Raw genomic sequence first — 15,808 nt, 5'->3', positions numbered from 1 at the left:
GTTGTTTGTGGGGTTTGTTGGCTGGTTGGTTGGTTGGTTGGGTTGGTTTGTTTGATTTTGGTGTTGTTTCTTTGTTTGTTTTGGAGGGAGGTGGTTTTGGGTTTTTAGTTGGTTTTGACCAGCAGGTGGAACTTTGCTCCCTTTGCTACATAAGGGATGATGTTCTCAATTACTGTACCTGCGAGTTTCAGGTGAGCTGCCTTTCCTCTCCCAAACTGCCAGTCAGCACAGTTCCCAGCAGCTCCTGTCCCTGCTGTGACACTTCTGCAGGGGCTGTGCAACCTGGGTTCAACAGACCAGCTGCTCAGCTCTGTGCTGCCAACTACATCCACTGATAACAAATGTTGCAGATTGCACAAGCCGTGGTGGTTTGCAAAGTGGAGGTTTTTGTGAGCGGCAACTTGTGCTGGGTTTCAGGACTCTGTGTTAGAAAAACTTGCTGGAGTCTACTCTCTTCCAAACCTGTATAATTTTGAACTTTTTAAGGACCTTTCTGAGAAAGGCTGCTACATTGGAACATGGAAACATGTTTTCAAATTCCCCTGATAATGGTGGGGGAAAAAAAGTTAAGTGTTTAAGCAAAGTGATAATTTAAGTCAGGGAGAGTTTTAGTTGAAGAACAGGGTAAAATACAGTAGAAATTTGTGGGGTTGATTCTGAAGAGCAGCTCTATGTTAAAGAATCTATAGTGGCACTTTTCTAGAAACAACGGGACAGGTATCTGTGCTATACCTAGTACATATAAAACACATAGATATACATATAAGCCTGGTTCTGTAACATTAATTGGGTGCTGCTTTATTGTACAGCCAAGAAGATAATAGAACAATGATAACCAAAGAAGCTGTTCATAAAGGAAAAAAAAAGGCATATTTCTTAAACAGTACATGACTAAGGCCTCAAACATTGACTTCATTAAGTGTTGCATTGGCTGATGTTAAACAGATGTTGTTCTGCCTATTTATACATAAGTTGGACATAGTTTTATTTCAGAAAAGTTGTTTCGTTGTTGATGGTTGATGGAAAACTGTTCACTATTGAACTTGGTCCTCTTTGATAAAACTTGTACATAGAGAAAACATATTTTATGAGAAAAATCTTATTTTCAATATTTAAGTGTTATTTTGTTAGAAGATGGTTGTAAATATTTTAGGTGCCTCAGTGTAAAAAGCAGACTGTAATTTTAGGTGGCAGAGGGAGTAACAAAATAAAATATATATATATATGTTTGTGATCTATGCTGGTTTCAGGTTCCTGCTGTTAGCATTTGACTTGCACACAGCTTAATTTCAGGTTAATGCCTACCTGGATTTATTAGGGTGGTTTAGTGGCATCCATTAGTACTTGTTTATTCCTCCTGCCCCCTTAAATATTTGGTACTGATCAGAAACTGTGTTATAATATTACCTGCTATTTATATGTGTAAAAAGTAAGGGGTTTATACGGCATCTCCAGTCGTTTTTATACTTGGGTGAAATATAATTGGCTGAGTTTTGCTAATAGGGTGTATACCTTTATTTTTAAGAGAGGGAAGAGGTTGAAAAGTTCGTGTGTAATTGTTTTTTCACAAAGGATTCCTGAATCGTTCTATTGGAAGAAAAAAATGTGTTCACCTTTGTAGAGTCAGGTGGACGTGGGTATTATGTGTTAAGAGTTGTGGTTAAAAAATGGGAACAGAAAGGGGAGAGCGTGTGTGAGGGGAACGGGCTGAGGGGCCGTTGGCGGGAAACGGCGTGGGCACGTTTGGAGGCTGAGGAGCCGTTACATGGCGGGTCCTTCGCTGAGGTAACGCTCGGGGAAGGCGGAGCCGGGGGTGGGGAGGCGAGTCGGGAGCTCGTATGGCGCCGAACGGCGCCATACGAGCTCCCGACTCGCCTCCCCACCCCCGAGCGTCGACTTGCCCGCCTCAGCCGGGTGTGCTCGCTCCGCCATAGCGGCGAGGGCGCTCTTGGGTCGGATGAAGCCGCTCTTCTCCTTCCGGGCCGCGGAGACAACATGGCGGCGGGGTGGCTGTGCCGGCGTCTCTGTCAGGTGGGGTGTGTGGCGGGAAGAGGAGTGGGGGACGGGCGGCTCCCGCGGGGCTGGGGAGATCCCAAACGGCATCCTCGGGGTTGTGGGAAGGTTTGGGGTGTTTGGGGATCTGCCCGGCCTCATCGGTACAGCGGGTCCTCAGGGGCAGGGAAAAATTTAATGAAATATAACAAAGATAAGCGTAGAGTCTTGCATCAGGGCAGGAACAACCCCAGGTTCCAGTATAAGTTAGGGAATGACCTATCAGAGAACAGTGCAGGCGAGAGGGACCTGGGGGTCCTGGTGGACAGCAGGGTGACCATGAGCCAGCACTGTGCCCTTGTGGCCAGGAAGGCCAATGGCATCCTCGGGTGTATTAGAAGGGGGGTGGTTAGTAGGTTGAGAGAGGTTCTCCTGCCCCTCTACTCTGCCCTGATCAGACCACACCTGGAATATTGTGTCCAGTTCTGGGCCCCTCAGTTCCAAAAGGACAGGGAACTGCTGGAGAGAGTCCAGTGCAGGGCAACAAAGGGGATGGAGTGGAGCATTTCCCTTATGAGGAAAGGCTGAGGGAGCTGGGGCTCTTTAGTTTGGAGGAGACTGAGGCATGACCTCATTAATGTTTACAAATATGTAAAGGTTGAGTGTCAGGCTCTTCTCAGTGACAACCAATGATAGGACAAGGGGTAATGATTACAAACTGGAACACAGGAGGTTCCACTTAAATATGAGAAGAAACTTCTTCTCAGTGTGGGTAACAGAGCACTGGAACAGGCTGCCCAGGGAGGTTGTGGAGTGTCCTACTCTGGAGACATTCAAAACCCGCCCGGACACCTTCCTGTGTAACCTCATCTGGGTGTTCCTGTTCTGCCAGGGGGATTGGACTAGGTGATCTTTTGAGATCACTTCCAATCCCTGACATGCTGTGATTCTGTGATTCACTGTTTTCTTCTGCTAAGCAGAAGTCAACAGAAAGGATACCTATTGTATCTGACTGAGAAAAAAAAAAAGTATTTCATGGCCTTGCTCATGTGAAAGTTACTTTATACCATTGATCACTTTGCCTCTTGCAAAGCTTGGGCAAAAAAAACCAAACCTGGATCGAAGTTCATTCTGCTGTCTATTCTCTGCCTCTTTCAAGGTCTCTTCAAATCCCTGACATTCGGTGATTCCCTGAAGCCCTGTGTTTGTGGCGGTTGCTCTGAGTGTGAGGAAGCACATGACTTGGATTTGGAGGTCTTGTGCCAAGCCCATTTGTAGTCTTAAAGTTCAGAATAATTTTGGTTGGAAAAGACCCTCAAGATCATCGAGTCCAACTGTTAACCGAACCCTGGCACTAACCCATGTCCCTAAGAACCTCATCTCCATGTCTGTTCAACCCCTCCAGGGATGGTGACTCAAACACTTCCCTGGGCAGCCTGTTCCAATGCCTGACAACCCTTCCTGGGAAGAAATTGTTCCCAGGATCCAACCTCAACCTCATCTGGCATAACTCGAGGCCATTTTCTCTGTCCTGTTATTTGTTCCTTGGGAGCAGAGCCTGACACCGCCTGGCTCCAGCCTCCTTTCAGGTAGTTGTAGACAGTAATAAGGTGTCCCCTCAGCCTTCTTTTCTCCAAGCTGAACCCCCCAGTTCCGTCAGCTGCTCCCATCACAGTTGTGGTCCAGCCCCTTCCCCAGCTCTGTTCCCTTCTCTGAACTCGCTCCAGCACCTCAAGGTCTTTCTTGGTGCGAGGAGTCCAAAACTAACCCCAGGATTCAAGCTTTGGCCTCACCAGAGCCCAGGACAGGGGACGGTCACTGTCCCGGTTCTGTTGGCCACAAGAGTGATTACTTTCAGGTTAAGAAAATTTGATGTTGAGGGTTTCCTATTAGTTTTCTGAAGCCCTAAGCTTCTCTTCTTTTTACCTGCTGTGTTCTGGACCTGCTCACCTTCCAGGCATAAGTCTTCTGAGTACTTCAGGATATCTCAGCCAAACAAAATAAAGCTGTTTTTCATTAAGAGGGGAGGTGATTTCGTTTCGTGCATTGCCTTGGTTCACACAGGAAACCGATTTCTGTTGTGTTGTAGAGTCATGTTCTACCTTCTGTAATGGCCATTAGCAAGAGCACATCAAGTATACTTAAATCAGAGAACGAAGGACGCTGTTGGAATGTACTTTACCACCTTCTGAATGCCGTTTTAGTTATCAAGGGTACTGAGCGTATTATTTTGTCCATACTTGCACAGAGCACCTTTAATTTTATTTTACAAAATCTTGACTTGATGCACACCTGCATAATTAATAACAAAAGGAGAAGGCATGTTGTGTGAATAATATGCACAGTCATAGAATATTGTAAAGGCTGTGGAGCTTAGTGCGTGGAATACAACTGTACTGTTTTCTCATGTTTTGTTCTGCTCATCTTTATAACACAAAGACTGAAACTTTTATACCCCAAAACACATAATAATATATGCTGTGAGTGTATGTATCTTTGTATGCAAAGAATAAATCCACATTACAAGCTCAAGCAGTTAGAAGTAAAAGAATACATAGCAGAGACTGCAGGCACACAGAAAAACTCCAAGCCGGGTATAACAGAATTTTCTGCTTTCTTATCACAGCAGCATTTTACTTGCCTGCTGACTGCCCAGTCAGTAGTCTTACATTTGTGTCATATTCTGTGCCGTATACTTGCACACACAGTTTAAGCCCTGCACTGAATTGAGTCTTTTATGCTCATGGGCCTGTCTGCTCCCTGAAGTGATGTCATGCGATGATGTCATTGTACTTCATATTGGCATTGAATGACAGACGCAGTATTCTGACTTCAGAGACAGAGAATTGAGCTGCTGGATAAGTAGCTAATTTTGGTTCAGCATTCTGCTGCAGCCCTCAGTTTCTCTTGAGCAAGTGAGAGTTCTGGTTCCTTTTTCCCTCCCTCAAGCAGTCTATAACTTTGCCAAAATGAGAATTGGTGGAAGGAAGTTAAAAGCCACATAATGTTCAGAAGGGAGTGATTATTCTAGTGTGAAAGACAGTAATGTTGCTTCTTGTATAACAGTTTAATTTGCTTTTTAACACAGAAAACTCATGCTATCTTTTAAATATGATTCATTTAGTTGTTAGAAGTATTTGTATTTAATTTTTTTTTTCCAAAAGAACAAGTGCGCAAAATCACAAGAAACTTTTTGCTGAAAAAATTAGGCATTTCTGGTTGACTTCAGAAATTTAATTTTTGCATTTACTGTTTTTGATTGCTTTTATAACTGCAGGTCCTACTTAGGCTTGTCACTTGACAAAACTAAAAGATGATGTACTATGAGAGTGAAACTAATGAGAAAATATTATCCTATACAGAAATGGTATCTGATGCCACACAAAACACATTTTTCTGCTAAAAACACTTCGTGATTACTCTTCAGTTACCTTATTGTTAATAAGTGCATACTGTTGTTTTCTTAATGTGTTCTCTTTTTTTTAGGTGCTATTGTATGTTAAAATACTTTTCCATGCTTCTGTTTTCCTGCGTTTTCCAATAGACCAAATTTTCTAATTAGGCAGGTCAATGCCTAGAAATGTGTTATGCTCTGGTGCACAAAAAATTAACCTTTAATAAACCTGTGTTACCTGCTTACTTTCTGGTCTGGAGAAGAAAACCTTGTAACCTGTTTGTTTTATACAGGGATCAGTTTTTCCTGTCAGTTATGCGAGCAGAATTATGCAAAAGCAGTGTTTCCTTCTGTAAGTATAAAAGGCCCTCCTTCTTTCCACTTCTTCTCCACATTCCCTAAAAATTAAAAAAAAAAATAAAAATTAAAAAAAAAAAGAAACTTTAGAAACTTATTTTATGCTTTCCCCACTACCACATTTCTAGAAGCTCCAACTTGATAGGAGTACGGCTGGCTGGATCCCATGTTGATACACAGGAGCCTAAGACTAATCCTTTGGTAAGTGTTTCATAGAAGGGTATTTTGTATATTGTCTTAGTAACAAAGAGAATGTACAGAAAAACTTGAATTCATCTATTGCAGGTTTTTTAAGTTCTCTCTTAATGATGTCAAAATTGCCATAGAGAAAGAAACAATTTAGATTTTTGGTCTTTGAGATTTTTTTTTTTCTCTTTTTCATAGGATTTCTATAGCTCATAGTTGTCTTGTAGTCACTTTCTTCCTCCCTGTGCAGCTGTAACTTCAAGAAGCATCAGCTCCTTGGCCACGTTCAGTCCAGAGCCTGCAACAGCTTAGGCAGGCTAAGGCCTTGATCCCTGGCTTGGAAGCTGGAAGTCCAGGGCTGTTGAGGTGGGACGTTCCTGAAGGCATGGGGTGGAGTCACCATCCCTGGAGGTGTTTAAAAGGCATTTAGATGAGGTTCTTAGGGACATGGTTTAGTGCTAGAGTTTGGTTATGGTTGGACTCGATGATCCTGAGGGTCTCTTCCAACTGAAATGATTCTATGATTTTATGATACCTAGCCTTTAGAATCCAAATGCCTTTTGACTTTGATTTTGACTTCAGAAATGCATATTTGATCTGTATAATACATGCAAGCAGGCCAAAGTCTTACAGGCAGTGTTAGATCTACCCTGCATATCTAGCCATCCTGCCATATCTGGTACCTACTAGATTTACTGTGTTAAACTGGCTGGGAGTAGACCTGTCGGTAAATGTTCTAGTTACCATCTATACCCTAGCAAAGTCTGAGAATTTCGGGGATTCTGACACCGCTGTTTAAAATACAAGTATTGCTGCTTCAGACTTTAACAATGAGTTTCATTCTTGCTAGTGTTGTCCTTTTTAGATTTATCTGGCATTCCCTTTCATTTTCTGATGAAGAAATTTTACCTAAATGTTCAGAAGTTAGGTATCTCTTCACATTTTTGCCTTCCCTGATAAGAGTGAGAACTGTCAGTCCAGGTAATATTGTAAACCTTTTGCAGATAAACTAAAATGTACAGCTAATGGTGTGTGGTTTTTTTCCACTCTTTACAAAGAGGGCACACAGGCTAAGAAAATATGCAGTGCATTTATTAATTGAGGAGAACATGGAGTGGTAACTCTTGTCCTTTCTTTAAAAATGCAGGTGTCTGTTTCAGATGAACCAGAAACACTGTACAAGAGATTGTCCCTTTTAGTTAAGTCTCATGATAAAGCTGTGTTGGAGAGCTATGAATATTTTGCGGTGCTTGCAGCTAAAGAACTTGGCATCTCTGTTGAGAAAGTGTAAGTAACTGATCTCTAGAGTGATGTGGTGTCAGATGCTTCTTATGTTGCCTACTGTAACTCAGGTTCTATGCTTAGAAGTATTTTCTCTTTTTCGGAAGAAATCTGTGTAATCTGACATTTTTTCTCAGATTATAAATCTAACACTTCTTACATGGCAGCACAGTGATGAGAAAGCAGCAGCAGTTCTACACTCAGCACTGCCATAGGAAAAGTGCATTTTAACTGCATGAAGGATATTGACAGCATAGTTGTCAGTGCTCTAGCTTCCCTGAACTAATGCTGGTTAATAACCAAGTGTTAGCCATGCCTTATGTGGGTTAATACCAAACTGTACAAGTGTTTAATACTTCTTTGTAGATGTTCTGATGTCAAATAAGAACAGGGATTTCTGTATAATCTTTCAGATAATTTATATTAGTGTCCTTTTAGGTAAAATTAAATTTTCTTCTTGTGCTTTGTTCAGATATAACCCTCCAAAGACAATAGAACGACTGACACTTTTAAAGTCTGTACACATTTACAAGAAACACAGAGTTCAGTATGAAATGAGAACACATTACTTGTGTTTGGAGGTAAGAAAGACGTAAAAAAGAAACGTATGTTCTAGGCACACAATTTGAAGGTGTTAATAGATGTTAGTTCAGGAGTGAACATGAACTTCATATTTACTTGGTTTGGGGAGGAAAGCAGTTGGAATAGCAGAAACTATCTGACCTAGGTACATTAAATGCAGCACAAGTTATTCTGAATGCACAGTCTACATAGTTTTTTCATTAAAAGGCTGATCTTGACCATCATCCTAACAGCTGAATGAATGATTTAAAATACAGTAGAATTGAGGGTTATCTTTATATGTTTTATGCTCTTGATTTCCAAGAATCAGCACGATAGGAGTTTTCTCACAAAGGGAAGAAGATGCAGTTAAATTGTTGTCATTACCAGTCACTAACGGTTCTGTTCTTTGTGAGTTTGTCTGATGTTTTTAAACATGCATACTTTTGCCCTGTGCAACGTCGTGGCAAACTAGAACTGCATGGGGGAATACAAGAAAGGAAGCATATACAAACCACTAGCTTTGTGGCTGATGACACAGACTTCTGTATAGTTTAGAATGCAGCTGTGGTTGACTTTCTTAGAAGAAAGGTTTAATGCCAGCATTTTGTGGCTTCTGGGTGTCTTACTGTATATTTGCATGGTGCTCAGCAAAAGGGGACTTTGCTTTAAGTCCCCAGACATAAATGCTGCCCAGGATTTATACCGAGCTTTATACCAAAGTATGCAAAAGTTGGTGATTCTTTCATAACCTGCAATTAATTTCATCTGATAACCTGCAATGTTAAGATCCACCAGTTCATCATAATCAAGGCATGTGATCACAGAGAGTATGCACAGTTCTGTGGAGTGAAATAACTACTTTATACTTCCGTGAGGGTTGTGTAGAGCTCAGCTGCCTCTGTTCAATATAGAAAGGCTGCCTTGCAGTAAAATGTTTGGTCCCATAGCAAGAACTAGAGAAGCGAAGGCAAACTCTTTTTTTTTTTCTTTGTATTTTGTTTGAAGTATTAATAATAACAATTCATTAAAAACAAAACAAACAACAACAACAACAAACCAACACATTACTTCTGTTTCAGTTAAAACACCTAACAAGCAGTACTGCTGCAGTTTACATGGAGTATGTTCAACGAAATTTACCTGAAGGTGTCGCCATGGAAGTAAAAAAGGTAAGTTTCCATCTCACGTTATTAACTGTTATGAGATTAAGCCCTGATGCAACTACCAGTAACTACTGAAGTCTTTAGAAAGTCCACACAGGAAATGAGTGCAGTTTGGAAGCAACATTTTCTGAAGTATTAAACGGTAAAGAGGCTGTATTACTTGAAAACGCCACTAGGTGGCGTTTTCAATCTGATAAATATCTCAAACCAGACTAAATAAAGCAAAGTAGTTAGATGTTAACTAGTTGGTATGATAAATGGTTACTTTGCTTTCTTTTTAGACTAAGATAGAGAAAATACCTGAACACATTCGGGAACCAGTTTGGGATACGTTACCTCAAGTAGAAGAAACTGAAGTCAAGTCATAAACTCACCAGGTACTTGGCTGCATTAGTGCTGAAATTAGTTTCTCCTATCAACCTAATTTACAGAGACAGTCTACTGTTAAATAAAAGTTCTCTTATACGGTAATTATATAAACTCTTGTTTCATTGAGTTATTCTTGATCATAACTCCAGTACATATAGACTGAACAGGTATAAAATGAAGAAGTTTGACTGTAGTCTGTGATCAAGAGCTATGGTCATCTCCAGTAGTTTGTAGAAAGGTATAATTTGTTTATATAAAAATATATGTAAACATTTTCAATCTCCTTTTGATACTAAATGGCTTCTGAATTCTGAAATACTTGCAAAATCAATTTCATGTTTGTGTGATTTTTTAATGTCCTTTGAGGGTTAGTTCACTGTGAATCAAAGGAGACAATACTAGGTGCAAAACCATTATCGACTTTACCTTTAGATTGCATTAAGCACTTCTACTTTTTCTAGGTTAACAGGGAGGACAGAGTTGCAGGAATCTGCTTCAGTACTAAGGGAGTGGCTTTGATTTGACTGCTATTAAAAGAATTTACGGAAGGAATAGCCAACTGGGACAAGACAACCAGAGAGGCTGGATCATACTTATCAATGCCAACAGCAACATTCCAATCTTTGCTTTAGGTGTTGCCTCAAGTCATCTTTCTACCTACTGACCATCTCATCTGATTTTCAATTGGAAAAGTTTTAGTTGAATTTTAGAGGAAGTTAATAGAAATGCCATGTTTGATGCTATTTATAAACCTCAGTATTTCAGCATGCTGTGTTGTGTTCTTATGAGTAAGGCTTCCAAAGCATAAATGACACCTAAACAGACTTGTAATCTGTCTGAAGTGCCCACTTTGTCCTTCATACAGCAAAATTGCCAGTTTCATGTCCTGAAATAAAGGCATCATATGCCACATGGGATGTTCTGTGTGTCACAGGGAAGCATTCCTAGCTTCCTAGAACTCCAGTTTGAATCTGAAAGAGTCAAACCACAGTCAGTATCACTGTATGTGCAAACTAGAGAGAGGGAGAGGTTTTCAAACATAGGACTGAACTAAATCCTTAGGATCAGTTCAATATCGCTGCCTTTTTTAATAAAGGAAAGATGAAATGAGAAGACTTGACAGCATTTGGTTGCTAAGCCTGACTTTCAATATCCAGTAGCCTGCAGTTGTACCCTGTAATCCAGACATGCATTCTTAATCCTGCTGCTCTCCCGTGCCTGTCTGATAATTCATTAGTCCCAACTAGCAAACAAGTTTAACCCAAGTCAGTCATTCAGAGGAGATTTTAAATGTTTGATTAAGCTAATGCTCTGTCTTTCTAGATGGAATTTTGCTATTTATGAGCTTAGGCAAGAATAACCCTTCAATCTAAGTTGCTTTCTCTCCCCCGAGTTCAGGTTTCCTTGTAATCTGTGTGTGGCATTCAAGGATAGACACCTCTAGTCTGAAATCCAATCAAGTTCCTTCTACCCCTGTGGTACATGGGTGTATTCTAGCCTGCTGGAGCTGAGCACTTGAGAACACCTTTAATAGCAAGGACTGAAAATACTCAAGAACACAGACTGACTATTGAGCAAATGTTTCATGAAGTTTTCCCTTACTTAAAGGCTAAGGCAGACAGCCCAAACTATTTGCCATATCACAAACAAAATGGTGCTTTTCTGAGTACAGTTCCTCACTATTAGAAGACTGCTTTATGACCATCCTCAGGCTTGTATGGGTAGATGTCCAGCATTATCTGCCACTATGAGAAAATACTTTCCCAAGGGTCATAGAAAATACATGCCATGTATAGCTGTTACAGAAATGCATGGAGTGGTGGCAAATAATAAGAAAAGTATCATGAAAGCAGTTGCCAGATATGACAGTGAACTTCTTCATTCCATCAGTGGTTAGATTGTCTCAATCTAAATAGGAACTGTGCTAAATACTGGCACTGAAGACAGACAAGTTTTCAAGTCCATTCAATCTTTAAAATCCTTGGTGACTGCCAGTAAGCTGGAGGTGGATTTCCTTCCACAAATATTTGGTAACTAGCAGCTGCCAGCCTATTTTAAATGTAAAAAAATGTACAGGCCAATATATTATGTAAATAATTATGTAAATAATATATAAAAGCTGTTTATAAAGTTTTCAGGCTTGTAGAATAATCTAAAACTAAATCCAGAACATTCACTTACATTACTTTTCTTTGAGCCATTTAACCATTTAAAAATTGTCAGGAAGGCTCTGCTCAAAGGCAGTTGTGGCAGAATCCCTATCATTTACGGATAAAAGATCTTTTAAACAGTCTAAATTATCATTTCCAAGATACCCAGGATTCATTTGCCATATGAACACATCTTTCAGTACAAAAAAAAAAAAAAAAAAAAAAGCTGGAAACAGTTATTTCTGTCTTGTTTAGTAAAGTATTTAAAGATGTGCTCTGAATTTATTGTCAGCATTTCATCAAAGTGCCCTAAAGCATGTATTTCCCTTTCTTACAAATGCATGGGGTTACTGGAATGTTACTTCAGTTTTGGTTCCTACAGTTAATCATACCACCACCACAACTTAATTGTCTTGTTAGCTTTAATATGACTATACAGCAACCTTCCTACTTTAGAAGTCTTTCCTGCCAGTCTCTGCATTTCATGTGCCAGGAAATTAATTACTATCTATCTGTTATTCCAGGGAGCACTGGGAATAAAGCCAGTCCAAGGGAAAGTCATTTACCCAGGCAGCTGTGACATGAGAAAGTTTTGCTCTTTGTGTAATAGAAAGCTGCAGGTAAAACTGCTTCAAGTCTGCTATTCTTGTAGATCAAACTGCACTAAACCAGGCAGAGTCTAGTATTTGTCCCTTCAAAGGAGAAATTTGGGAAGGCAACCTCACATGCTGATGGCTTTTCTTAGCAAGCACCATTAGGAAATGCCACCCTTCCTCTGGTTTTTGCCACCCTTCCTCTAGTTTCCACACTTTTTCAGCCACAAAAATATCACAACTGGCTTTTAAAAATATCTTTCCTATCATAGAAGTTGGGGAGGTTTCTTGCTCCTATTTAAATAGTTCATCTTCGGGTTTTGCTCTTACTGGTTTGCTGTGGTCTTTTCAAGTTCAGGGCTTTTTTTCCACAAAAAGCAGTATTCACCCTTGCCTATTGGCATGGTGAAAAGCGGAAGTTACATTTCTGACAGTCGTGCATAAACCAACCATGATAAATCACTAAGGCACTCGGAGGATCTGAGCATATGACAGCATATCAGTGCACCAGGGAATGCATGTACCACTCTATGCCCACATATACTCAGTACATCAACTGACCTGGTTTCTTTGAGATACAGGAATCAGAAGTGTGTCATTTACAGTAAGAATGTTTTAAAAACCCTTTTAATACAAGCAATTTATTTGTTTAGGTAGGTGCATACCACACTTCTAGTGTTTCTGTTCCATAATGTTTTTCTACATCTGTATGGTATCAGGACGGCCTTATGACATTTGGGGTTTTGCTTCCTTCTGAAAAAGAAGTCACTGTCCCACCATTCAATCAAAAATTCCTAGTTTTCTTAACAAAAGTACCTTTCTTACAAAATGCTATTTATTGAATTACAAAAAATATGATTGATAAACAGTACATGTCTTCTTCTTTCTACTTAAATAAAATGCCACTTGATAGTATGAAAAAGCACACAGTGCATCACATCTGCTGATGCAAGGTGTTTCGTACATCAGCTTATTATTATCACTCATCTTTCATTCCATCCTGCAATGTAAATATTAACTGTGTTTTGCTTCAGTATTAGAATATGTTTCCAGTTCAAAATAATAGGATTTTTTTAATGTTAGTTATGGAAAATATTCATAGGGTTTTTTCTTGAAGCCATTATTAGAGTACAAAAGTTTCACTTTTTGCTCAGAGAAAGTTAAATATATAATGGAGACGCAGTGACATCATAACTGAGTAACACCAACAAGAATCCAAACATCTGCAGAAACTTCCGATACCCAGAACTGATTAAGGCTGCTTTAGCCTGGGGTGGTCCTGCTGCTGGGAAATTAAAGAGCAGAAGGTTTAGTTTGCCATCAAAAATCAAATGCAGTGGTGAAACTTGCAGACCAAAACACCCATTTGGTACTATCTAAGAGGGAATGTAAAAAATAAAACTAATGTCCTGTACATAGATTTGTTCAGTAACTACTTGGCAGAAAAATGAATTCCAGTCTTTTAAACAGGATCAATTTTCAACTGTCCAATTCTTCCCTAACATTGGCACCCACTCAAAAGCAGAGAAAGTCATAATGCAGGTTTCTCTTCTCTTTCCCTAGCCTCTCATTCAGTCTATACCTGTACCTCACTTTCAAACATTTAATAACCTGTCCCCAGTGCAGGGTACCTAGGGTTGCAAAACCTGGCCTTACACTCTCTCCCAACCCTTTTCAACAAACTGGGCATGGATGTACTGCAGAACTAGTTTGAAGCGCTGAAAAGAATGTATGCATTTTTCTTGGTGCCCACAGAAGGTTTAGGGCTCGCTGTATCTTCCTCCCCTTCTTTCACGTTCAGTTTTCCATTTCTGGCATACAAGCTGGAATGCACTTATATACCAAATTGTCATTTGAGCTCTCTACTGCATTAACGTGCTTCTACGTAAATGTTTGTGGGTTTGGGGTTTTTTTAAGTTAATGGTGCTATAGGCAGCACATGAATTCAGGCAACTTATGTGGTTAGTGTACCTTGGATCTTCCTAAATTATTCCCCCTGCTTCCCAAGCCATACTAAAATTTTGAGACTTTACAATAAAGATGACATCTTATTCTCCATATTCCATATTTTTTCAGTGTGTAAGCTTGGTAGTTCTTTAAAGAACACTAAGTTAATTGTAGTGGGTTTTACATTAACAATATAGTAACTATAGTGTAAGGAGTTACTGCATCAGTAAACATTCCAGCCATTTTCCTGTCAAAAGAATTGCAACTTGATTTTCAATACTGTCCCTCAAAATACAGCTTGTGCTGTCAAAAAACAGACAAAAAAACCACACACCGTGGCAAAGCAGCTTCTAAACTTAGTTTCCATCTGCAGAGTAAGAACATTAGAAGAAATATGGCTACTTGAGAACAGATGGTTAATACAAAAGTACCCATTAGTTCTGTTCTTTGCTTAATTAGTTTTGCTTAAGAATAAACAAACAACTTGCATAGGTAAGTAAAAAATATTTGTCTTAATAACTTTTTGTTGATCATTAATGTTAGAAAAAGAGGGATAAAGAAGTTTTAAAAGTCTGTCGCCTTAAATATGGCCGTGCTCTGCTCTGTCAGTAGGTCAGCGCACCACCTCCAGTTAGCTTTGAAGGGTGATTATCACTTTAGAAGATACCAGCATAATTCTTTCACCAAAAAAGTCATGCCACATCCTGAAAGTCCTGCAGCTGAACTGGCCTGCTGAAATGGCCAGCTCCAAAGGTACTCATGTTCTTGTGCAGGGAACTTTCAGTTTTGTTAAGTTGCCTGTAAGTAGAAAGTTTTGGGTTTTCTGGTGTTAAAAATTTCATTTTGTATTTTAAGTCAGCAGCTGCCAAACACTGTATTTGGTCCTGCCTCTGCTTTTTTATTTGCACTGTTATTTACTTGTTTGTTATTCTCTACATTTATGCAAATAGCACATCAAGGCAACATCAAGGTACTATGCGTTTGCAGAGGTGCCAGCTGTTACCAAGAAAGGATGTATAGAAACAGGCAACAGAGAAGATTAAGCAAGGATAAAGTGAGATGAAGGAAGAAATTAACTCCTCTCTTGCCCTTTTCATTGCTTCAAGCCACTGTCTTGAGAGTTACGCATCTTTTTATTATATGCTACAAAACAGCATATAGTAAACAAATCTACATTCAACTTCATAAGCTATACACTACAGTCCATAGTGTAACTTCCACTGCCCAAGTAATGTATAGTAAAATGATTTCAAGATTAGGTCTCCGTTTGTGCATTTGGATAGGAAAAGAGTGTGAGTAATACATTCATTCATATTAAAAACATACACTAAAATGAAAAAATGATATCTCACAAGGGAAAAGGCAAAAGTAGATGTAGAAAATTAGGGATGAAGAAGAGCATAAAAGAGAGTTGCTGCACTGATGAGACAGAAGAATAAAGGCAGTGAGGTAACAATGAGGAATGCATTATGTTTAGATTAGCAGAGTTCTCTAAAATAAAGGAAGCAGCTTTTGTAAACTGTGTTTCTCTGGAACATGTCATGCAGATGAAAGTGCTTAAGATACACAGGTAGCAGCAGCAGACTTTTGCTGACAGGGTTTAGTCATGGCTGGTGACAGAATTAGGTCAGCAGAGCAGATTACAAATAATTCAGGCTTTTTGCCCTGTTTTTCTTTCCAATATTATTGCTGGTGCATAGGGAATCTGTAAAAAGATATTGCTGGTATGACTGATGTGTTATCATGCTTGCAACTAGAAGCTCCAGTGTAAATCACGTGATGTAACATCCCAAATGCTAGTTCAGTGAGAAA

The 15,808-nt window shown here is 39.6% G+C and overlaps 1 protein-coding gene across 1 annotated transcript; it reads left to right on the top strand.

The window, feature by feature from the left end:
- The first annotated feature begins 1,880 nt into the window (after positions 1-1,880).
- Positions 1,881-12,974, top strand: MRPS10 (mitochondrial ribosomal protein S10). Its single transcript, XM_082047321.1, has 8 exons — positions 1,881-2,031; positions 5,680-5,738; positions 5,872-5,944; positions 7,077-7,216; positions 7,683-7,791; positions 8,854-8,943; positions 9,219-9,314; positions 9,768-12,974. Exons 1-7 carry the CDS (start codon positions 1,996-1,998, stop codon positions 9,303-9,305), a joined length of 594 nt encoding a protein of 197 aa, XP_081903447.1. The 5' UTR covers positions 1,881-1,995; the 3' UTR covers positions 9,306-9,314; positions 9,768-12,974.
- Positions 12,975-15,808: the final 2,834 nt, after the last annotated feature.

Source organism: Streptopelia decaocto, assembly GCF_964273445.1.
Source record: "Streptopelia decaocto genome assembly, chromosome: 3".
NCBI lineage: Eukaryota > Metazoa > Chordata > Aves > Columbiformes > Columbidae > Streptopelia > Streptopelia decaocto.
Note: the sequence above shows the minus strand (reverse complement) of the source record. Positions and strands in the feature narration are given on the sequence as shown.